The 25414-nt window shown below is 38.5% G+C and overlaps 1 protein-coding gene and 2 non-coding genes across 7 annotated transcripts in view; all 3 read right to left on the bottom strand.

The window, feature by feature from the left end:
- Positions 1-25414, bottom strand: part of AKAP13 (A-kinase anchoring protein 13) — a 171135-nt gene that overhangs the window by 81571 nt on the left and 64150 nt on the right. For 4 of the 5 annotated variants that reach the window (XM_072402694.1, XM_072402696.1, XM_072402697.1 and 1 more), the window contains exons 5-8: positions 23006-23296; positions 17575-17758; positions 9927-10119; positions 1530-3621 (exon numbers count right to left, since the gene is read on the bottom strand). In XM_072402694.1, coding sequence (XP_072258795.1) covers positions 1530-3621; positions 9927-10119; positions 17575-17758; positions 23006-23296 — 2760 coding nt within the window. The remainder of the gene's footprint in view (positions 1-1529; positions 3622-9926; positions 10120-17574; positions 17759-23005; positions 23297-25414) is intronic. The other variant, XM_072402695.1, reaches the window with a different exon arrangement.
- On the bottom strand, positions 15495-15627 carry LOC140325087 (small nucleolar RNA SNORA54). Its single transcript, XR_011919669.1, has one exon. It is a non-coding gene; the product is annotated as a small nucleolar RNA SNORA54 (small nucleolar RNA).
- On the bottom strand, positions 18939-19071 carry LOC140325088 (small nucleolar RNA SNORA54). Its single transcript, XR_011919670.1, has one exon. It is a non-coding gene; the product is annotated as a small nucleolar RNA SNORA54 (small nucleolar RNA).

Here is a 25414-nt window from a genome sequence, read left to right as displayed (position 1 = left end):
GATCACAAATCAGCCCCTACTTTCCTATAGGTCTTCGAATCTCCAACACCAAGATCTTACCATAAATCCCAGCACTTCTTTTATCCAATCACATAACGTGCGGTTAAAGGCCAGCAAGCAGAAGCAATGCATTAACAATCGCGTTCACTTATTCTGATTCAACTTGACGTACGTCAATGTGTGACAGCAGGTATACAATAATCACAGGCAACAAAACAGTAGTCAGACCAGCCAAGCTGGAGGAAAACTAGGAGCTGCCAGCAATTATCTGTCCCTGGTGTCAGTTTTCAGCCACTCCTATACACAGCTGAAATGTCATCCTTGTAAACACTTCACAGAAAAAGTTCTTATGAGCAGTTTAGTTCAAAGGGGAAGCTTAAGTGTGGTAAATATGGATGAATATTTACTTGACGTATGGCCGAAAAGCTGCCGATATTATAAGTATAGGAGGTGGCATTGCAGGAGTTAACAGCTTACGCATGCCTGAGATTGCTGCCTTGCACCTGAAACTGCTAAAACATAATCTACAGTAATGATAATGGTATATAGCGTGAACAGAAGCTGCTAAAAAGTGAATGCAAGCTACAGATTCATTCACCTGAAGCAATCAAGTCACCATATTTATATCTAGAGCCTTAAGGTGGCCATACATGTATTGACTTGTGATCTAGGTACAAGCTATTGCAAACAAACCATTCATCAAACTGAAAGCTTCAATACATATTATATTGATTAAAGTTTGATCACGTGATTAGAAATGAGCAATATAAGTTTGGCACAGTCTATGGGCCTGCCGGCGTGAAATCAATAGCTTGCTAAAATTAATATTTGGTTTAGGATTCTCATTTAATAGAATTGTTTTTATTGGATTTATTGATTTTGATAGGTATGAGGCCACCTTTAGAGTTAGTTCGGGTTATTAGGTCCACAAGCACAGGAGGTGGTCAACATTTTAAAAAATTGTTACATTGCTTCTGGTACCAAACCAATCACAATATTGCTATCTAGAGCCTTAAGGTGGCTATACGTTTATTGACTTTGATCAATCTAGGTACAAAAGATACCAAGAAAGCAAATGATCAAATGAAATGCTGCAACATATATAACATAAATTGAAAATAACATCAGAAATTGTCTGTTTAAAAATATAAATTGATTAATTTGATCAGAAACAAATAATACAAATTTGCAATGGTTGATCAAAAGCTTATTAAACTGATGAAACAATTTAGTGGATTATGATTCCTATTTAGTTGAATCATTGAAGTTGCTTTGAATGATCATCCTAATGATACCAATACTTGCATGGTCACCATTAGAAGTAACTTGGATTAGGAGGAACAGCAAGACATGATGTGGCTGAATACATCATGGCTAACCACACTGAGCAAAATGGTTTCTGCAAACTTTTCCTTAACCTACTCATCTAAAATTCTGATTATAGTAATAGCATATATATTGTACATCTAATAAATACTATCAGAAAAGAATAACAGAGAAACTTGAAAATAAAACAGGATCATCTTTACCTAAAGCAATCTCGGTATCGGATATGCTTGGGCACTGTGTTTCTTCCATGTTCACAGATAAATCCAGCCCAGAGTCCTCTTCTTTAAGCAAGTGGATACTTTCCCCCGTATCCTGGTCATATTCCTGGACACACTGTGCGCAATCATTTTCCGGCATTCCAGAATCTGTGCTAACCATCTCCTTCATACACAATTTTGCTGTAGAATCCACCACCGAATTCACAAGTGCAGCTGCAATGCGCTCTATGGGACAATCCACTGTACTGGAAGGCTGATTCATTCCTTGCCCAGTGCGCTCCTCATCTGGATGTGAAGGCTTTTCTGAATCGCTGGGGACAGAAGAGGCCTCACTCTCACTGCTTGTAGGAGCATTATCTGAGCTTGAGTCACCGCTGACTATGGACTCCTCGGCTATAGGCTGAAGTGAAGCTCTGGAGACTTTTAACACCTCTGAGCTATCTTCAAGTCTATCACGCTCTACAGGAGCCTGCTTGGCAACCTCTACTGACTCCACCTCCACACATTCAACAAGGCTTGGTGTTTCTGTATCCAACGTGTCTTGTGGGGAAGGTGTTGTAACAATATCAGCATCCTTTTCTTTACCTACACAGTCCTGAGTAGAGCAGACAGGTACATCTGCTTCTGTGCCAGCCTTTTCACCTTCTGCATTCAGACTTGTGCTCTCGCTAAACTGGTCTAAACTTTTGTTTAGTGAAGCTTTTGTTTCCTTTTGCTCAGATTCCCATGCCTCAATCAGGTCCAAGGTGATTATTGCTATGCGTTCTTGTGGCTGTCCAGATTCAACAATGCCACACTTTCCAGTTTCCAGGCAGAGACTGGGCTCTCCCTGGTCAGTGTTAACAAACTGAGGAGTAGCCGGATTTTCAGTAACAGACAGTGTTGATGCCCCTTCAGTACCTTGTTCGCTGGTCCCTGGAGTACTTTGTGTGTCCATACTTTGCGTGTCCATACTTTGCGTGTCCATACTTTGCACTGAGCTAGTACAAGGGTCTGGCATGGCTTGTTCAGTACCTACACAAAGATCTTCAGTGGTTTGTGCTGAAGTTGCTGCAGTGACCGCAGCAACTTCTTTTTCAAGCATGGCTCCAGTGTCAGTGCCATTACTTTTAGGCTGGCATTCCGTTGCCCCATCTGTGGGTGCATTTCCTTCCTTATCCGTCAAATTGATATCACCCACATTGTGGTCTGAACTTTCCCTTTGTGAAGCTGACACACTTGTTTCAGGGTCTTTCATGTCACACGTCTCTGTGCAGTCCGAAGCGTTTATTGCACTGCATTCCTGTGGGCGTGCGGACTCCACAACGTCACATTGCTCAGTTTTATTTAGTAGGCAAAGATTTATCTCCCCCTGACAGGAACTGTCGTTAAAACTATCAATAGCCTGATTTTCATTACCAGGCAGTAGTGTGACTGCGCCTATTTCCTGTTCACTGTTCTCGGTATTACCTACTGTGTCCTTGGAACTTGCTGCACTAGTACAGTACCCTGCCATGGCCTGGCCCATGTCCACGCCAGCAGCTAGATTCGATACAGTGGCTTTGTCTGTAGCTTCCGTTTGAGCAACGTCTGGAGTCGCTCTCTCTGTAGTGGTTATCATTTCCTCATCCAAATTATCTCTCCCGCACAGGCCTTTGTGGTCCAAAACAATTCCAGTTGAGGTCATTCCAGTTTCCTCATTTGAATTTCCACTGGACAGAAGGGATTCAGCTGCCTGTACCTCAGTGGGAAATCGTTGTATGTGTTGGTCTGTAACTGATACATCTTCTGGCTCTACAATAGACTTCGTTCCCTCCTCTTCCTCTTTGGGTTCTTTACTTGTACCAGCAAAGGAAAACATTGCATTATCTCCACCCATAGTTTCCACCTCACTGTCAATGTTAACACTAAGTTCATCCACCTTGTCACTCGTGCAGCTCTCCTCGCTGCACAGCGTAGATGATTTCACCTCAGTGCCATCAGAGTCACTGTGCAAATCCAAAGTCTTATCAGTAACAACTTGCTCTTCATCCCTTGGACATAAATCCGTCATCTCTTTCGACTCAGGTTCCTGCTCCGACTTTACAGTATTGCCCTGATAAACAAAGAAAATGATATAAGTAAACAGGCACAACAAATATTAAATAGTATATCACATACAAAATAATTATTATAAAGAATTACAACCTAATAAAATATATGTATCTAGATATTGAAATGTATTAAAATTATCATCATGTAGAACCACATGTAGTATTAATATAGCACAAATACATTTCTTACATGCAAATAAAATGTCTCCCACTATTTAAAAAAATAAAAACAGCCAAAAAAGTTAATAGGTCATCTTTAGATGCAAACACGTGTTTGTCCCTATTTTGGAGGATCCACCATAAAACTCATTTTATTCTTGCAGATTAAAAACCACGCAGTAAGTCATTCCAAGTCACAAAACAAAAAACTGCTGCTATGTGCCCGAAAGAAGCCCCAAGGTGTGCCAACGCGGTAACTTTTGCCTATGTGTTTGCAATGCAGTTCCTCCTCAGAGAGTGGGAAAGTTCTAGAAAGAGCTAGAAGTAACACTTTGAAGAAAACTGCATGCACAAAATGTTACCCAAGTTACCATGGTTGGAAGTGAAGTGGAGTCTACAGTACAATGCTGCGGTGGACTGCCAATCTCAAAAATCTCAGAAAGAAACATGCTTTTTAAGTGTTTTTTTCTGTTAAACTAATATTACTACACAGTATTTATATAGCACAAACATATTATGCAGCACTTTACAAAGTCCATCGTTGTACCTTTAAAGGACCTCACAATCTAACATCCCCACCATAGTCATATGTCATTAATACAGTCTAAGGTAAATTGTGGGGGGGAACTAACCTAACCGCATGTTTCTTGGAATGTGGGAGAAAACCCATGCAAACACGGGGAGAACCTGCAAACTCAATGCAGATAGTGTCCTGGCCTGAGATCCGAACCTGGGATCCAAAGCTGCAAAGGCCAGAGTTCTAATTACTGAGCAATCTATTCATATGGCTGCATTTAGAGGGGATACAAATGAGGTCTCACTATGGATCAAACACATATATGGGGTAACTGGCACCAAAGACTGAGGAACGGTGTGCACACTGCATAGTTTTAGGCAGAATTCTGAGCATCACTAAAAACAATTTTATATAGTGTAGGTGAAAGCAAGCAATAGTCCAGGCTACACAATCTAATATTAGGGAGGAGGGGGGGGTTGGGTGCAAGAATATAGTTGCAAGGAATTTATGTTTTATGTCTTGAATAATTTACTTCACATCTTGATAATGTATTATACTTATTGGGGGGGAGGCGGGGGTGACAGAAGAATGCAACTACAGCAGAATAAATGTAACTGAAAATGGCGTTTGTTTTCTAGATAAAGCAATATTCTACTTCCTGACCACAAGTTCCGCATTACGACTAAGAACTACTGAACATAGCTCAGTGGTAAAAAGGCACGGCCCAACTGAAAGAAATGTGTTGCAAAAAAGAATTTGCATCAGACTGATTTACTAAAGGGGTACAGGCTATTTTCACAACATGTAAGTTCACTTTGCAATGTGAATCTGAAGCTTCATATTACTCACTACCGTTTTTGAGGGAACAACCTTCCCAGCAGAGTATAATACATACATTATAAATACATCCAATCACTTATTTGTGATTTATGTACATGCATCTCAAACATTTGAAGGATACATGAGCAATAAATTGCCTTCTGAAATGACCCCTTATTGCTGAACACACATTCTTGGACCTTTAGGTTTCCACCGAAAGGGCCATATTGAAAAGCAGTTAATCTGATATTTACCAAACATTCAATGCAGGTGAATCATTCCAGTGCATGAACCCTAAAGCGTATTCAAACTTAAAAAAACAAAACAAAAGGTCACCAGGAGGTAGAGTTAATTTGCCAAATAAAACCCTGGCACCTGGTGGCTTTTCGTTTTAGCTGTACCATGTGCATGTGTGAAAAGCTCAGCTCTGTGTGCAAGCGATGGAGACAATGTAACTCCTGTGCACATGCAAGAGTTACATTGTCAGCGGCCATTCAATGGCTGAAGAAGATTGCCGTTTCCTCGGATGTCCGCCGAGGAGCCAGCAATGAAGATGGGGCTTTCCAAGGATGCAGTGATGACTGGTACTGGACCTGTCATCCATGCAGAGTGGCTACACATAGCCAAGTCTATGCCATATTCTGATTTTAGCAGAAGCTCACCACACATTAATGAGTTTAGTACCACTTTAAATGACAGTCATTGATTCATCGACAATGAATGCATGGTGAAAGTCACTTTTACACACTCCTGTGGGAAATGCATCTAGTTCTAAAAAACAAGTACATAATGTTTATTATATAATAGCATAATATAAATATACAAATTTAGGTTACATTTTCCTATACCTTGCATTATAAATAATTTTTAACACTTTTTATTTATTTATTACAGCTATAAAATCCTAAGTATGCTTTTTGCAGAATTTTTTTCTAGATAAAACTGCCTGGTTCAGTGCATTCTGCTTGTAAAAATGTACGGTAAATACCAAGGTGAAACTAAGAACCCAGCTGTGCACTAGGTGGCGCTCTGGGCAGCTTTCTTGCCATCAAACTTTAAAAGATAAAGTTACTGCACTAGGGAATCCCATCTTCTAACTGTATGTATATTTTATTATGTAGACCAAAGATTTACACTGCAGGTGACCAGTATTTTTTTTTTTTTGCTCACAGGGATTAATAAACGTTAATGGCTTGTTCCCACAGTTTTGCAGCAGAAACACAGGTTAATGTAATGCATGCCAATGCACAATACGTGTTGGTGTGCTGGGTTGCAAATCATTAACAGCAACCAAATGCACCTTACCAGTGCATTGCAGTGTCATATAAAGTGGTGCCGCACGCATAGTGTTCTCCCCAGCCCCTTTTAGCCGGGCACCCAGCACGTTTAAAAACCACCCGGCTGATTTTCGGTAGTTACTCAAAAGTTGGGTCATAGTACAGGGCCCCCTCTCATCTACAGCTTCTTCCCACCCAGCCTAAATAAAATTCTACGGAGAATAGGGACACATGCATTTTAAAAAATGCAATCAGCTGTAGTAGGAATAGGCCCTAAGCCGTCTTACTTCTCACCTTTTTGCATATTACAGGTAAAGAAAATGTGCCCATAATGCACCAACAAATGGTAGAAAACTCACAAACATTTTTCTTTTCAATTAAGAAACTTAAAGTAGCTCGTAAAGAATGAGTGAAGATTAAGACCACAGTCAGTTCTGTAATATTATCCAGAGCTCTCTTAAGAGCACCTATTCGTCACTTGCTATCACAAAGACAACTGTTTTACCAAATGAGGGAAGGGGCACCTTCTCTAATAGCAAAAGGTTATTTTGTTTCAATATTTGCTACTGATAGAGATTTTCTTTAACTACCCGTATGGTAAAAAGTCACCAGAACAATTAAAGAATGGCAAACACCCCACACAGCAGTAAAAACTTGACAAGGGTTCTAATCTCCATTCTATCTAAAACTAAATGAAACTATTTTGGATCTCTGTATATTGTATTTCAATCCCACTGAGGACACTCTTCCTGTACCCATGTGCCATATTGGGAGTGCCTATGCTGCCTAATTCCGAGTAAAGGGTTTCCATATGAGAGGTAAGTGAGTGTAAGTTGCCATGTAAGAATGGCCATCCAAACACCAAAAAGTTTTGGTTACAATCATTACTTTGAATATATTCAACCATCAAAATCTCAGTCCTACAGCCACAGCAATGTTCAGTAGCAGTAGGTGCAACCAAATCCAGAACTGGGTACTAAAGTATTCTGATTTAGCGCCACAAAACCACTGGGACTTAATGATGTCCTTTCCTCTAAACCCTTTCTATAATGAACCAACATTTTTTTAAATTATTTTTTGAAATGTGATTACTATGGCTTCTATTTGTATATTTCTGTAAAAGTTACACAATTATTAATAACCAATGTATAAATTTCTGTACCACGAGATTTATTAAATATCACAATAAATGTAATGTGTTGGAATTGTGTATATGCTGTACTATATTTGAAATTGATCCATTTATTGGCCATGGGATGTAATATTATTATTACTATTATGACAAGTGAAAAACTGTTTATCATGAGTGTCCGATATCCTTGATTCATTGCAGAGAGATGAGATGATCGCATCTGGGAGACTTCATTGCCCCCAACCTAATTCACTCACACTTTAGTTCAGCAATGGTAAAAAATTAATCAGCCTATACTAATTTACTTTATTAAAATATTTCTTTCAACCAATACATATTTTTCTTCCATCACCCTACTGGGGACGGGGGCACCCATGATAACTGATTTAGCATGGGTGCACTTAGGCGGGTTGGCTGTTCCAGCATCCAACACTCACTTTCAAACCCAGGAATTGGAATACCCAGGGCTTATTTGCCTCTGCAGGTGAGAGCGATAACATGGCTTCTCAATTCTTCATTACTGTATACATAACCTTTCTACCCTCTTCTTATTATGCATTAGGTATTTCCTTCTCATTCTTTTACAATCTCTCATTTTCTTCATCTTCTTAGCAAAAAAACACACTTTTCCCTCCACAAAGATGGCAGCCGCGAGCTCGCTGATTTGCTGGGAACCTTAGGGATTCCATGCATACTCAGGATATGCCTAATTATCGTGTAGACCTATTGGCAGGCTAATGTCTTTCTTTTGTGTTTCTTCACCTCTTTTTTTTTTTTTTGCAGTGTCAATTAAGTAAGGGAAAAACCCTCCCTCATCCCTTACCCAAAATTGCCTCCCCGCTCTAGTGGGAACATCGAGATCTTGCATGGGCTTAGGTAATGCAGGGCGGCCTCCATGATGTGTTATTTAGGGACGAGACGCCCGTGTGTGCAGTCCTTTCACAGCTGACTGACGGCTCCTCGACAACTTTACTCCTACGACCCCCACTGATAGAAGTAAGTGCTCAACTTTAAAATTGCTGGTAGATCTTCTCCCACATAAAACCACATTGACATCCCAAATCCTCTGCATTTTTTAGACAGATTCTCAAGCTAAACCAGTAATCTTTTTGTAAAGGCAGGGAAGCACACTTGTGTTCCCTTCTCTTCAAAGCCTACCCCATCTGATTATTCACTTAATTTAAACACTTTATTTTTGTCCTTAGTTACATGGTGCTTTGCAGCTTCCTTAGAAGGTTTCCATCTCTCTAACAACATAAAGCATCAATTGATTTGAATGTAAGTAAACACCATAACCCTCTAAGCATACATTCCATAGACTCCACTGATCACAGGTATATTCATATATACCCATGGTATGATATTTGGTTTTACAACAGTGACATATACTTTCCTGACCTGGATATGTCCATTCAAACTAATATACTCTCCTTATCTATTCAATAACTACAGACCCCAGCAAAGGCAAGTTGGAGGGTGTATGTATTTTTACTTTTTAACAGCTGATGTTTTGTTCCAAAACATTTTTTCAATTCCTAACACTGAATACATTTTCTCTCCCCAACAGAACATCCAGGAATGTATTTATCTTATGTGTCCTATCCTACTCTACATATACATTTTGTTCTGGACTGTTAACAGCATTATAGTAAGTGCAATCTGTGTTTACTCATATCCTTCACATTCATTTATTAAACCACTTTTGCCACACATTTAATTTTGACCTTTAACCCTAACACTAAAATTATTTTTTAGTTGCATATATAACCCCCTTTTCATGATTGGATGCAATTTGTTGTAATGAAAGTAATATTGTTTATAACCTATATATTTATTTACCTCTATGTATTACAACATAGATGGTTTCAGTGTTGAAACTTAACTTATTGTTTTTCCACTTGCTATTTTTTTGCTTTCTTTTTACCCATCATGCTGGTATTAGATATAACTTCAGTTTTCAAGCTATTCTCCAAACTCAATTCTCCCCTGAGGAAGCCTATGGGCGAAACGCGTCGGGTACTTGAGACACCATTGAAATTTATGCTGAGATTATACTTGAAACCTGTGAACTGTATATAAGTAATCACATATAAATCTTCTTTAGTGTCACAACCTATTTGATTTGTGTAAAGTATAGAAGTATACTATATACTATTAAATAAATAACAATTAACCTTCATATTTGCCTGCAAAAGCCTGTCTATCCTTTCACCCCACAAAATTACTATATAACTCAGGATAGGCAATCTAGAATACCACTAAGGATAAAAAATAGGAACCCCACTTGTTACTCACCCCTTCGCCTACACCACTAAAGTCAGTCCACAGAAATAAGATTTGCATTGGCAAGAAGTTTCCACAGATCTGTGCAATCGTAATTATCTTGATTCCAAGGAGGCTTACCTGACAGTTAGAACGACTCTCAATATGTCTGCACAGGTCTTCAATGAGGTCTTCCATTCCGATACGTGACTGTGGGCCAACTTCTCGGGTCAGAATGTAAATATTTAATTCCAAATGGTGTTTCAGCCAGGAGTCTCCAAAACGTTCCACATGAGAGGGGTCACATAGGTAAGGTGTTCTTTTGGAGACAGTTCTGCAAAAACAAAAAGGCAGCAAGTTATATCTGAGAAGTAAAATTTAGCAAAATACCTAAATTTACCCCCTTGGGTTCTAAAACCAGATATCCCAGTACAAATGCAGATTTGTGTCAACACTATGAACTGTCACTAATTCCTTACAGTTACCAATTAGGTTTGAGCTTTCAGTTTATGAAGCAGCAATAGCGCAGCCACATGGATACACAATGTGCAATTTGCAGTGGAAAGACAGCCCAAAATAATAATTTTACAAGTTGTGCTGTGACTCAACATCACTGGACATTTTCGCTCTGTTCGTGCAGACCAAATACATCACAGTAATCTCCATGTGATCTATCATTTATTAAGCTTTATCAGTTCACCAAGGATACTCATTACATACATATCTGAAAGTTCATAAACATTCAACATAACATTAAACTGTCATTTCCTATACGTTTATAAAATAATATCAGTATTTTAAGAGGTCGAAACATAATTTCCAAGTGCTACCAACCCTGAATTATCAAGCCAGTCATTAAGAAAAACGTAGGAATTGGTAACAGCCAGTTACATATTATGAGAACAAATATAACAAGAATTAAGTACCCCTAATAATAACAAATGTAAAAATATTAAGCATTTATCTGTATTACTATAACATTTCCATCTGTTACGATGATCCAGGAGCAGAGTCATGAGTACACATGGCACAATCACAGAGCAACTGGTTAATAAGAAATAGAACGTAATCAGTATTTTGAAATGGCAACAAAAGTGACTCCCACAACAACTCCCACAACAACTCCTTAGATTCCACCCCAAAGAGCTGAGCCAAGCTACGAAGCTATGGAAACAGGTAATAATACAACCGTGTGGCACTTATTAACCAACTCTTTACCCCGATGAAAGAAATCTAGCAAGGAATTAACAAGGTTATACCAGCATCCCAAGTGATTTAATATGTTTGTGTTGTAGAATGGAACTTTTACCCATGTTTATGGGTCACAATGCACTTTTAAAAAATTCTTGTTCTTCATTTCAAATAGTGTGGTCCATAGAAGTTGCCTTTGGCCAAATAGATGCATAGATGTTGGTAACAATTCAGCGATAAATTCAATAGTTTAACAAATAAGATAAAGAAGCCTGAAAACTTGACAAGCATGATGGACGCTAAGCAAAGAAGGTACTCGCCCGAGTCAAGTAGTCATACTGGAAATATTCTGAACATCCGCTGCTGTTCCACCACAAGATAACAACAGCCCTGTAGATAAAAGATGAACAAGTGCACAGTAATGTACAAGCATTTGGAAACTCAGTTGCCAGTAAACATGCAGGTGAAAGCTATGCAAGACTTCAGAAATACATGGTAAAAGAAAACCATCACCATCCATTCCTGACATACTATGAGCTTTCAAGCTACAAGAACCACATTGAGCCACATAGTAATGAATGCTCAGTAAAGCTTGTGCTTCATATAACTCATTGTAAAATGAATGTGGATTACAGCCTTAAGCTACATTTGATAAGACAGCCATGAGAGCGTACACTTTTCCTCTTTTCCTCTTTTCCTCCCGAAAATGAAGCATGGGTGTGCAGGTCATGTGTCTCCATCCAACACGTGTTAGCAGATTAACCTGTCCGCAGACCATGGTCTTCTTTATATGGGTCACAAAGATCAATCCATCCAACACTTTCCAAATAAAGATCACCCAATATTTCCAAGTAACTCTTTTTGCATTGGAAGTAAAATTCTATTATTGCTCCAGACAGAGGCTGAAGTCATCTGTTGCACCTGTTTTAGTTTCTTCCACAGGAATGTTCCATGATGGCAGAAAGGTGGCAAGCATACCAATAACACAGGTGTATTGTGCTATGTGTAACACAACACCTGGCAGGTTTAAAACACCTTACGTTCCAACTAAATCCCTCGCTCACATGGGATGATTAACCCTGACGGCAGAAGTAAACAAAATTGGTGAAGTTTTTTACCTTCGTTCCTTTGAGAATTTAAAAGAACATTATTATTGGAATATAAAGAGCCATAGAAGAAAGAAGTATAATTAAAAGAAAAAGTTTTCTTGACTCCAGGTTACAAGAAACTAAAAATTGTTGTTAATTTTACCTCAAACTGTACCACAAAGAGGTCTCCTCCCGTCTACAGAATTATAAGATAACATCTTAAAGGTGAGATTTCCTGCTTCACCCACAAAGGGAGGGAAAGAACAAAGATGACTTGCAATAATAACAGCAACATGATGTGAGCTCACTGTTGGCATACACACCTTTACGACCAGTTTATTATGTTTCATTAAATGACTGTAGTGCTCCACACGTAGGATATAAGACAGACAGCAGCAACACCTTTAATAGCTACGGCCAAGTTCAAACCTCAGGTCTTCTGCATCACGATAAAATATTAAGTACAACATCAAGCAGCCATAATTACAATCACGAATGAAAACAAGTCATATTTCACCAGATTAAAGACCTATCCGGTTACGTAAATGGTTGTTTACATGCGAAAGTAATTATAAGAATGCAACTGTAATGAATCAAAGATTTGGTACATTTCTAACCAAGGGCTGGTTTACAAGGGCAAATTTTCACTTTCAATAAGATAAAAACAGATAGGATCATTTTATTGGATCGGATATCTGATTTATTTACTTGTAATTAAATATCGCTGACATTTTAGGCAGCACTTACACTACAAAGCTCGTAGTCATGTCCATGTCTGTCCCTACCATATTCATATGTCATTGACACAGTCAATGGCCAATATTTTGGGGAAGCCAATAAATCTAACTGCATGTTCTCCTTGTGATTATGTAGGCTTCCTCCAGGCGATCTGGTTTCCTCCCCCATTCTAAAAACATGCAAACTTCTTGAAGAGGGATATGATATGAATCTGAGGGAACATTTAGCAGCTCTCTAATCATACCAGGCAATTTTTTGAGGGTTCCAATCATTTGCAGGAAGATGAGATGTGTTGGTAAATTTTGGATACAAAGATACACTGTGTGTAAGAACCACTGATTACATCTAATCTGAATTCTGACTGCTTTCTGTATAAATTGATCTGAAGGGCAAACTCATCTGATGTAGGCATGTTTTTGGGATTTCTTTGGATGGTTCCAAAATTGGCCTTAGATTCAGATGATACTAACTTTAAAAGGAGACAGAAATAGTAACTGGGCTCCCTGCCCAGAAAAAGTATCACAAGTGGACCACAGACAGGTCTAATGTGAAAAGGGGAGGATCTTCAAGGAAACCAACCAATTAAGTAAAAAGGTGATGTATGTGTATCTTTGTATGCATTATTGTTGAATAAAGGGAGGTGGTGGAGATTAACAAAACTAAACTATACTCCACAGGTGCTGAGAGCTACAGTGTTTTAAAGGGTGGCCAAGATTTCTAGAAAGGTTTAACATTTGTCTCTGTGCTTGTTCAACATTTATAGGTAATCTAGCAGTGCTCAACCCAGACATTTTTTAAGCCGGGTGGGAAGAAATTGTAGGTGGGTGGCAGTCCCTGTATTGTGACCAAACTCTTTAGTAACCACCTCAAAAACAGCCGGGTGGGTGCTGAAAAGTGCCAGGTGGTGCACCCAGCTAAAAGGGCCCAGGGGAGAACCCTGTCTAGATCATCATTTTCAAGAGTTATATGTTTGCCACTATCCGGTTCATATGAAAAAGAAAACTGCAAAATCCTGTATAAAAAAGAATTTTTTAAGTGTTATTTGCTAAGCTGTAACAATATGGAAATGGTATATACTTTACAATTCACAATCTATGTATGTCAGAATAGCAAAAATCTAATATGCAGGTAAATACTAAACTTTCTTTATAGTGCCTTCCAATATGACATAAGCACTTCTTCCTGTATTGAATGTGTGGATAGGATACCGTGGAGTGGAGACTTGCAGCTTTTCCTACTCCATTGTGAAGCTTTTTGCATTTTTGAGTTTGGATTTTCAAACCCTGGAACTCAAAATTAAGGGTGGATCCTGCAAATATATTGCCCTGAAGGGAGGAGCTGGATCTCAACCAGGCCCTTTTTTGGAAGTTAAACTTAGTGGGCTTAGTAGGGCTACTTCTGAAGGCTGAGATGCACCCATACCTTTCCATAATTGCAGCCAGGATTGACCTGTACTATAGAGGAGTTTTAACTTAAAGTTGGAACCTTCATATAAGTTTGTGTTTTTACCTTAAATGTGCACATTTAAATCACTATGGATTTTTTATGTAAAGCTTTTTGTTAAAATGTATTATAATACTGTGAAAAGGAATACTATGTGTTTCCTATTTTCTAAGAATTACCTACTTGCCAATTCAGAAGGACTTTTTTTCATACAGCCGAGGAATGTCAAAGCTTGGTTAGTTTGTGGTGTACCATGGGAAGGGGAAAATCACCACAAACAAACAGAAATGCATCGAATGAGCACAGCGAGAAGAAATTATTGTGTCCAAACCAGTACAACATTCAATACTTTGCTGAGCAAACAACTCACATATAAAGTTGATTCTTTCCATTGATAAATAGAGACAAGAAGAGTGGGGAAAGTAGTGGGCTCGTGTGGACATTCAAGACGTATGTAGGTGTTCCAAAGTATCTTTGCAGAAGATTGTTTAAAGTCACTCCTCAATCAATCTTCTTTTAACATTATGTGCTTCCTGTCTCTTTCCTAGTTAAAATGATTCACATGCACCTTGGACCTCACCACCTACTTTCATTGCTTCATGGCCCAGTCCAGACACCTACATGGATTTGTAAATGTTTTCAGTGGTGATTTGGGGTTTTCATGGATCTGACTGGCCAGCATTACATTTTTCAGCATTTTGTGCCACTCCGCCACACCACATCAATGAGCCATGGGTCTCTATGACCTATGTCACCAGCTGTCCTGCTTTGGACACATTTTGGTAGGTTCTAAGCACTGCATACCTACAACACCCCACGTTATGCACGAGATCACACAGTGTTTAGCCAAAACCATCTGGCCTTGTCAAAGTCCCTCACTTGCCTATTTTTCCTGCTTCAAGAACTGACTGTTTTTTAATACATCCCAACCCTTGACAGATACCATTGTAAGAAAAAAATGAATGGTGTTCACTTCACCTGTCAGTAGTTTTAACATTTGAGATGATCAGTTAATTTGCTCTTCCCTAGTCCAACATGACAGGTGACACAGAAAGCTGTGTGAACCATTGGTGTCACCCTTCTAACTATCCAGTGAAGCATGCATGACTTGTTGGACAGAACAATAAAATAAATTGGCAGGGAAAACTATATTTTTTGCCAGACGTTCTATTTTATATCTGAACAACACTTTGTCTCATTTACAAACACAATGCAAGGAAGAACAAAAGCAAGTAAAATAGAAATTACGATATGTCACTGGTCTCTAGGGGAGATGACAAGACATGGTACCTGCCACATGCACCCCCCAACCAGTTATCTTCTAGCACTGGAATGGAACCCACAGCCAGAAGAGAACTGGAAGTAAGTTACGAACAGTGCAAACACTTTTTATCTAGCTTGGTCCTACCTCTTCCAACCCTGAATCTCATATGTACACGAGCACTCACAATTTGTGTTAAGGGGTCTTTTTAATGACTGTATTTTGCAAATTAGCTTAATTAACAATTATCAACTAGAACTTAACAGTACACAGCAAACTGCCACCCACAGTTTCATCTGTTACCCAGTTCAAAAAAAATAAACAGGCACAATGATTTGGAAAAAAATTCAAAAGCCCCGACATTTAGAATTCCCTACTTTCATAATCATTTTGAAGCCTAATTAAAGGTTCAGCCGAGACTGTAAAAAATTAAACCTCAGTTCAGCAAAATAGTAACAGCTGTATGAACCACTTGCCCAAGTAAAAGAGTGCTTTTTCATTGTAAACGAATTGGACCGCTGCATTCCATGTGAGAGCAGAAAACTTCATTGCAGAGTCGAGTTCTGTGTAAGAATAGCTGACCTCTCTAAGTGAATCTCTCTGCCTCCCAGCACTCCTAACTCTGAACATACTATCCAGCAAACCTACAAATGCACCAGACCGAACCTCCAAGATTATACCTTTGTGTCACAAACCAGTACCCTTCTGCCCTTCACTTCTTTTCTCTGGGCATGATTGCAGGGAAATGTTGAAAGGAAAAGGGACTGAGCATGGAGTAAACTCTCTACCCTCTTGCTCTTTGGCCCTGCCTATTTCCTCCTACCTTAACTTATATCACCTCCACTGCAGAGCAGCCTGTAGATACAGTTTATTTGCCAGACCAAGACTTGTTTTAACCGCTAGGACAGCCTTAGTAGGACCCCCAATGCCGGATATCTCCTAGGTTTCCTGGGTAAACTGGCATCTACTCACTTGACAAGTATTACTATATAGTGAGGCAAGCAGTCCTCCAACCTCTACAGATGCAATGCATTAGGGGGAGGTTCACACTTCAAGGATGATGAAAGGGGTAGACAAACACTGAGATGGTATCGTTAACCCACCCACCTTTTCCATTACTGTGGAACCTTTCCAGTGCCACAGCCTTTATGCAAAATTCCAACATTCACATTTATGCTTTGTTTTTAGCACTTTGCGGATAAATGTTTTATTGGAACTACAATACCACTTTTTTTTACTTCTTCCATGTAAAACACCAAACCATCTATAATATTATACTGAGCATGCAATCTCTGAAACAAGTGGGAACAATCGAGATAGCTAAGAAACCACTGTACTTCTCTTATTCTACTTTTACATAGGGAATAAGATATGGTAAATATATATTTTCCTATATACAAATATGTTAATAGTCAATTCTCTATTTAATGTACAGCGCTGCGTAATATGTTGGCGCTATATAAATCCTGTTTAATAATAATTAATAATAATAATACTTAAAAAGCTCCAAAAATCTATAAAGTACAGAAGTCAAAAGAGCGGTGACACATCCCCAATGATTAAAAGGTTTAAATTTAATGTCAAGACTATTTAACTTGTACAGCACGGTGAATGCTTTGGAATACCCCAAACATTTTAAACACTGTAAACTGTTGAAAAGCATTTGTGTAATCAGTATTGTGCCACTGCCGTTTCTGACTTGAATAACCTGGGTAGCTTAAAGTTGTCTGTATTTATCTGGACTATTTAAATAGAACCAGACTTGATAGAAGTTGAGTAGATTCTTGAAGATCATGCCAGAAATTGCAGATTCCCAGTTCAGGCCTGGCTTGGAGCAACAAGCAAAAATTGTTGGAGGACTATAAAAAAAAATTGTTGTTGACTATAAACCTCGAAGGCTCAGCTTGACTGGTATCAGATTTCATGGCAAGCAAATCTGCACTTTCCTAAAGTGCAGAATATATGGACACAATAAAATACCTACCTGTAAAATTAGGGTTCACAAATACATGACTATTGATAATTTTTTTATGTACGGTCAGGAGAACAAAGTAAAACAGATACATACTCTGACAAAAGGTGAACAAGCTCCCTGAAGCCTCGTTCAAGGGCCAGGCTTGCAGGTGTTGCGCCGTCGTTGTTGGAAATAGTCAATGCGTTTCTGCCTCCAGGTTGATCCAGAAGAAATTTGGACAAATGGCAAAAGCCCAGCCTTGCAGCAAAGTGCATTAATGTCTCCTGCTTCTGCCCATCTATAGGAGAAAACACAAGGGGTAAATTAACATTTTAACTATAACTTGATATCTCAATATATCCTTCTTCTACAACTTAGGAGAATATTAGATATACACAAAACTAGGACACAATCATTAATGCATCACCATTTAAAGAGATGGCAAGTGCTTGAAAAGTTACCTTTACACCTTAGGATACGTACACATGTGCAATAAATGTCGTTTGAAACAACCAATTAATGAACAATCACTCGAGAATCGTTAACAAAAAAAGTGCACGACAGGCCAACAACGAAGGTGAATGAGGAATGTTGCTAGAAACGAACGACTGTCCTGGTAAATCTGTTTGGTTCAGTGATTGTGAATGGTTCTGCAGTACACTTTCCTTGGTACATGTCACTTCCCACATCGTTCAAAGGATTGTATCTAGTGTGTGTACATTATTGGTGGATTATATTTGATCGATGGTATCGTTACAGCATGTACAGAATCCTGCACTATATGCAAAATAATGTTGAATAATCTTTGATCTATCGTTAGTCGTTTTCTAATGACAATTATTGCAGGTGTGTACCGTACCTAGCCTTAGTGTTAACCTTAGAAAGTTGCAATGTAATACTCATTTAGTAAGGGACGTGCAAACTTATACAACTACACCAAATAAATCGCCAACAACAGTGTCTCCCAACTTTTTTTTTTTTTTTTACATAGGAGGACTCTAGAAATAACATTTAGGTCTCAGTGAACCCCTTTTATAAATACTATATCCACAGCTCACAGTACATTAGCATGATTGACCAACGGCAAGAATTCCTCTTACTTTGCTGGCCATGGAAAAAATGCCACCCTTATAGAAAGCTTAAAATATTACTTAAATTGACCTGAGAAATCCAAATTTCTCATGAAACAAAGGAACCCCCAGCAACCTTTGGAAGAACTCTATGGTTCCACGGAGCCCTGCTAGAGAAATACTGGTCCAGGGTATATACAAGAGAAATGATGTATTAGCAACCTATATTTCCAACATTTAGAATAGAGAAAAATTATTTGTAAGTGCTATTCCACATGGAAGTTATATTACCCAAAGCTACAATTGCTGTGGATCAAACCATCATGAGACTTTTATTACATCAATAACAAGCTCAGCTCAGACCTTTTAAAATATTTAGCCACATGTCATTGTAAAATGGAAATTATGTTATGTCACTGGTCTCTAGGGGAGATGACAAGACATGGTACCTGTCACATGCACCCCCCAACCAGTTATAATCTAGCACTGGAATGGAACCCACAGCCAGAAGAGAACTGGAAGTAAGTTACGTACAGTGCAAACACATTTTCTGATACATTTTAACTAGCTTGCTCCTACCTTGGATGTATACAAGCACATAGACGTCACCTACAGAAGACCATTGATGTCCATTAAACTGACCTTAGAGGTCCAAATTTCTCATTGTTTAAGAAACCCCTAGCTAAATCTGGAAGAACTTTATGGTTCCACAGAACCCTGGTTGAGAAATACTAATCGAGGGCATATACAACAGAAATGAAATATTAGCAACTAATATTTCCAAAATTTAGAAGAAAGAACAATTATTTGTATTTGCTTTTCCACATAGAAGATATATCACCCAAAGCTACAATGGCCATGGATCAAAGCGTCATAAGACTCTGTTTATTACATCAATAACAAGCTCGGACCTTCCAATACATTATTTTGCCTAATGTCATTATACAGCAATAATAAGGACCCAGAGGTCCTTTTTGGTAAATTTTTGATCAAATGGCCTTAAGAGCCATTTCAGATCCCCCAGTAGACCGCTATGTTTTGCCACAGTGCCAACCACTCATTTTCAAAATTGAGTTGGTTGGGAACCATTTTATGCACACGGCTGCAGTGGATCTCCCTTCCTGAAAGCAACAATTTTGGCCATGCGGTTGCTTTTGCTCCTTTAGAGGAAGAAACTGCAGCACGGCCACAACCACAGATGCAAACAGTTTTACTTGCCGTTGGGTTTCCCAGTCCTGGGCTCACAGCGGCAGCTTGCTCCATGTCTGGCAGCAGCCAGCCTTGAAATTTTCTACTACATGTATGATGGGGCCTAAGGTAATTGTATACATGTAAACAGTATCTAGAAAAGCTCTTTAAGCATTTTGACAGATGTAAGATTGGTGTTGTCTTCACAGCTATACAAATTATACATTCATCCAATATTAAAGAGACTTGAAGATGTAAATGTCACATTAACAAATCTGAATGACCTCTCCAGTAGCACATCACAAAACCTGCAGTGCCTGTGCAAACAAATCCAGCGGGAGCTCCAGCAGAAAGGCGCTGTGTCTAGAACATACAGAATAGGGGTCGTTAATTTTCTCTGTTTCCGAATATCATGTAAATACAGACTGCCACACGTTGTTATATTGCTTGTTTTCAATGTCCTTGTCTGTCTAAAGCTGCATGATGTGCCGCAGCCCCGCACATGTGAAGTTCAAGGAGAAAAGAACGATGGAACTCCAAGCTGTTTAGACAGCTGAGATGGTGTAAACTGACAAAACGTGCTTGGAGCATCTGGCGACCGACCCATCCATTGGATCTCAGTTTAGTGCAAGTCATTGAAACCACAGGAACTAGAATAAATGCACTTTAACAAAAAAAATAGATACCAGAATGCAAAAAGATACATGGTGTGTATATAAAATAAATTCCGGTGACTTTATGACCAGGCTAAAAGTTATCCCCACAGAAAGAAAGGAGATCTGTAAATTGAAGTGATAAAAAATCTTTCTTGCAAGTCTAATTACACAAAACACAAGAATACAAAATACTTATTATTCTTACATCATGTCCTATATGGCACAATGGCACACATGTCATTGTGGGGTATCATTATTGGCCCTGTTTAACATCTTGACAGATAACCAGCACCACTTCTGACTCATTTGAATACGTTCCGACAACTTTCCTTCCCTACTGCAGTAACCAGGGCTGATGAGGCATCCAAAACCCCTGTTGGTGCGATCACCGAATTAAAGATGAACTCCAGTCTTACCTTTTGTTATGCACAGTTGTACAGACTGCTCTCCTGTATTCAGATTGCTTATTTGAATTTTCCAGTAAGCTTCTCACATCATACATTCGAAGCTGCAACAAGTGTGATAATAGCCACCCAAATTTAGTGGCTGGAGACATCTAGAATCATCTAGGCCTTGACTTCAGAGATTCAATGTGGCCATGCACTATGCAAGATTTCATGGGTAACTTAACCTTCAAGTTAAATGCAATCAACTTTTTTTTCAGACAAATTATTTCAAACTATATTGAACAGCTGCAAACATTCACATGGCTGCTATAGATATCTGCTTTCTCACTCATTAATCCTAAAGTGACCTCAGCCAAAAAAAAGCTGCAGCCACTGTTTACCACTAATCAGTATATAATGCGGTTGTCACACCTGACATGCAAAGACATCAGTGTGGCCCCTTAATCCTCCATTTACACCTGATGTAATCCATATCTCACTCTGGCACCTGCAGGTCCCTGACTCAGCAGTAACTGGTCTCCAAGAAGGAGTTCCCATCACATAAACATCACAGCACGAGAATAACTCTATGACCCCGTGAACACTTCAACAATTTGTAAGCAATGTGACTTGGAGCGATGGTATGTAGGAATTGACACGCTTGAGTAAAATCACATTGTAACATGTGGTATGTTTGTGTTGACAAAATTCTTGGTTTTGTATAACCTGTGAGCTAGTTACCTGCAAATGATTAAGGGATCACAAAGAAAAAAAATGTAAATACCCTACTATGACTTTCTAACACTTTACTAATGGATGTTTTCTAAAATGTATACATTGAAATAAATATTCTGGACTATGTCCAAAGGCAGCAAAATTATTTGTAATAAAATAGTGTGCATAAGAGCAGCACCAGTTAAGATGATGCTAAATTCATGATTGAAAGAACTGAAATCCAATAAATAAAAAGGGGAGGATAAGGGAATGTAAAGGTGATCAATGGGTGCACGGCCAGGTAATATCTCCTTGATAACGATGGTTCATGTGGGTTAATTGCCGTGCACACAATAATTAACACACAATAATTACCACACACAATGTGCAACACTCATGTTTATTTAGATTAGTGTTTCTCAACCAGGGTTTTGTGGATACCTAGAGTTCCTCCAGAGGTTTATAGGGGTTCTGCCATAAGCATTTTGTGCCTCTCAGGTCAGTATAACTGACACCAATGAACTTTTTGGCTATCTGTAAGGGTGATTTTCTACCCAATGGCCAGAAATAAAAGTGGCATCCTTCCCACTGATCACCATGCCTTATGTTTTGTGGTCTAAGGATATAGTAACTATAGCATGGGGTTCCCCAAGATCTAAGTTATTTTTAGGAATTCTCCCATGGTAAAATGGCCAAGCAGGTCTGATCTGGGGCATTCCAATCATCAATGGGGAACATCCTAGTTTTCAGCAAAATTTCGCTAGATTCAATGATTTGTTGCACTGTTCCATGTTCCGGTGCTTTGGTGGGCATCCAAGAACAGAATCTCCATCTGGTCTCTTGTGCTAGGAATAAACATGGCAGATGTCATTGCTCAACGTTGGACAAAATGCAAGCTACCTGGTTCTGATGTGGCTTCTCAGTCTTCAAACCATCATTAGATTGGCATAAAAGACTTAAGGGGCAAAAAGTTCAAAGCCGTAGTGTGGGTCTCCTCCATACAAAGGTCCATGATATAGGTATCATTATTTTACAGCATCAAGAGCAAATGGGACACTCTTAGGTATGAAGGAATGTCCAAAATCCCCCAGTGTGTTCAAAAAGGTAAAACTATGGCAGAAGTTAGCAGTCTTCAAGAGATATAAGAAGGTGGCCAATGTCTCAATTATTATTATAGAAGGAGGAGCTCACAATCTACTTCCCCACCATAGTTAAATGTTACAAACATTATAACACAGTCATACGCTAAGGCCAACTTTGGGGGAAAGCATAGTAGCCTACAGATATACTTTTGAGATGTGGGAGGGAATCCAAGCAAACATGGGAGAACAAAATCCATCCAAAAGACAATTGTGCTACTTACAGAGTCATTCTGCTGTTTAAAAACAAAACTTCCAATGAAACAGACTCAGAAATTATTTAAAATTATATCACAAGCTCCAATTTGTAGCCCATGAGGACTGAATGCACATATATAAAGGCAACATGCTGCCAACTGTTCGATTTTTCATTTTGTATTGTAGATCTTTACCTGTTAAATGTGTTTCGCCAAGGACATTCCATCCACTAGGTAAGTGTAGATGTTTAAAAGCCAAGGTGATCTTCCTATCCAGAATGGTCACATCCCCAGGACATGGCTGTGCGCTGATCAGAAACCTAGCGAAATTCAGGGCTTGCTGGTTGGTGGCATTGGCTGCTAAAAACTGTGCAGAATCGTAAGCTTCATCATGGATGAATTCAAAGGTCTCCTCTCCCAAAACAACCACCGAGCCGTTCTTGGACACGCACAGTGAGACTCTGACAATCTCACAGCAGCCGTGGGCTGAAAGAGAGGAAAGATTTATAAAATTAACAGTTGGTAAGAATTCAACATTAATTATTTAAACAAAGAAATCTCTTAGTTTTCAATAACCATTTAATTTTCTTTTATTCAGTACTGATTAAAATGGCATCTTTGCAACAGTTAAAAGTGGACATACTAAATGGAGAAAATACAATGACCATACAGGGCCATCTAGATCTATGCAAAGTGTTAACATTGCATTAAAGGAGCACAATGCAATTAAATAGAGTGTTAATGCACCCTAAAGCAAAAGACCCTTTTTTCTCTGCATTGCCATGGGTTGCAGCTCACTTGTGCATGCCGCCACACAAAGAACTAAATGGGCCTTTAACAATACTGTGATAAGTTATACAGAAAGCTCATTTGTTAAAAAAAAAAATATATATATATAAATTTTTGTATAAAACAATTTATAGTGGTTGAAAATGACTGCTGGTTCAAAAGATAACCATATGAAGGTGCAAATGTATCTACAAGAGTGGCTCATCCTTTATTAAAGGGCTCAATAGGCAGATTTACCATCTGGGTGTTAAAAGCGGGGGGGTGTAAAAATTTGGGCTCAGCTGTACCTTTAGCCACATCTAGTGCTTTGAGAATCCTTTATCTTTTTATTTTAATTTTTGTTTTGCGAATTTTGTTATGTGTACAACTAAACAAATATCACTAAAAATAATTCACAAGGCTGCCTTACAACCATGTGCTGTAGAGATAATGGTCTTACTTCCTTTGACAGGAAGTTTTTTAACCATGTGACCAGTATTCTGAATTTTCAAACAGCAATGCTTTCAAGAGAGAGCCTGGTTTGTGTAGCACAACCAGTTTTTTTCATTTGTAAATACAATTCTGCATAAAGCAAGCCTGCACATACGCCCCAATGCACACATTTCTACAGCACGTTCTACTAGATCATTAGAAGATCATTTGGCTGAATTCAGTATAATTATGTAGCTTGTGTTTGACGGGTCTAGTCACAACTTGTTTAGGATAATAATGCCCATGTGGTAAAAAGAAAAATCTGAAGGTTTACCACTTGTGCACAAGTTTCTTTACCTGCCTTCAAAACGATAAATCAAATATTTACAGGATTGAAAAATGATTTCTTTGATGTATTTTTCTTTTTATAAATTCAGTTTTCAATAAAAAATTTAAATAAACATATGCGCCAACATCTTACAGCAGGGTGAAAAATAGAAATGCATACATTTTGAAACTTTCACACCAAAATTGTATAGTAATGAGCAGTGGGAAATCACAATTTTTGTCATTTTCTGTTTAAATCTGATCCCCTTTAAAAGGCTGCATACATTTTAGAACCTGACATCATTATGGGTTGTGTTATGATTGTTCCAAGGCTAATAACCAGAGAAAATGTCATATTACATTGTTGCATTTATCAAGACACAAAAATCAACCAAAGAGTAAACAGAAGTGTGTTTGAGCACACCGAATGTATGTGTATGTATGTATGTATGTATTTACACACACACACATATACATACACACACACACACACACACACACACACACACGTATATACCTACACACACATACATATACATACACACACTTCACATACATTTTTTTTTTCTGGGGGTGTTTTTTTAGCCTTTGCAACAGGCGTTCTGCCAATGAAGCTCTAATTGGATTAAAGATTAGGTTGTGTTCACATGTAATGACATTGCATAGTGTCATCTATATGTGAAAATAATCAAAGGAACTCTACATCTTGCTCTGCACACTTCAATGTCAGGAGGGTGGTGGAGCAATCAAAAAAAAATTGAGAACGCTCTGTGTTCTATCGTCTTATCAAAATCACAAGTCCTTCATAATTTCATAGCATACCAGCAAATGTAGGAAAGCAGCTTATTTTAGAAATGGATGAAATACAGCAATGATAACATGACAGCAAGCAAACAAAAACTGCAGAACTACCTCTTTCTGTACTCACGTACAGAATCTTGTATATTTTAAATGATTTAAAAATCAACTGAATTTTTGGAAAACTTTCAAGCACTAGCAAGGCATTTTTCTAACCTGAAAAAAACTACTTTCACTGGAAGATGAGCTTTGCAAATGTAAGGTCTATAATCTGTCTTT

This window comes from Pyxicephalus adspersus, chromosome 2 (assembly GCF_032062135.1).
Source record: "Pyxicephalus adspersus chromosome 2, UCB_Pads_2.0, whole genome shotgun sequence".
Classification (NCBI taxonomy): domain Eukaryota; kingdom Metazoa; phylum Chordata; class Amphibia; order Anura; family Pyxicephalidae; genus Pyxicephalus; species Pyxicephalus adspersus.
Note: the sequence above shows the minus strand (reverse complement) of the source record. Positions and strands in the feature narration are given on the sequence as shown.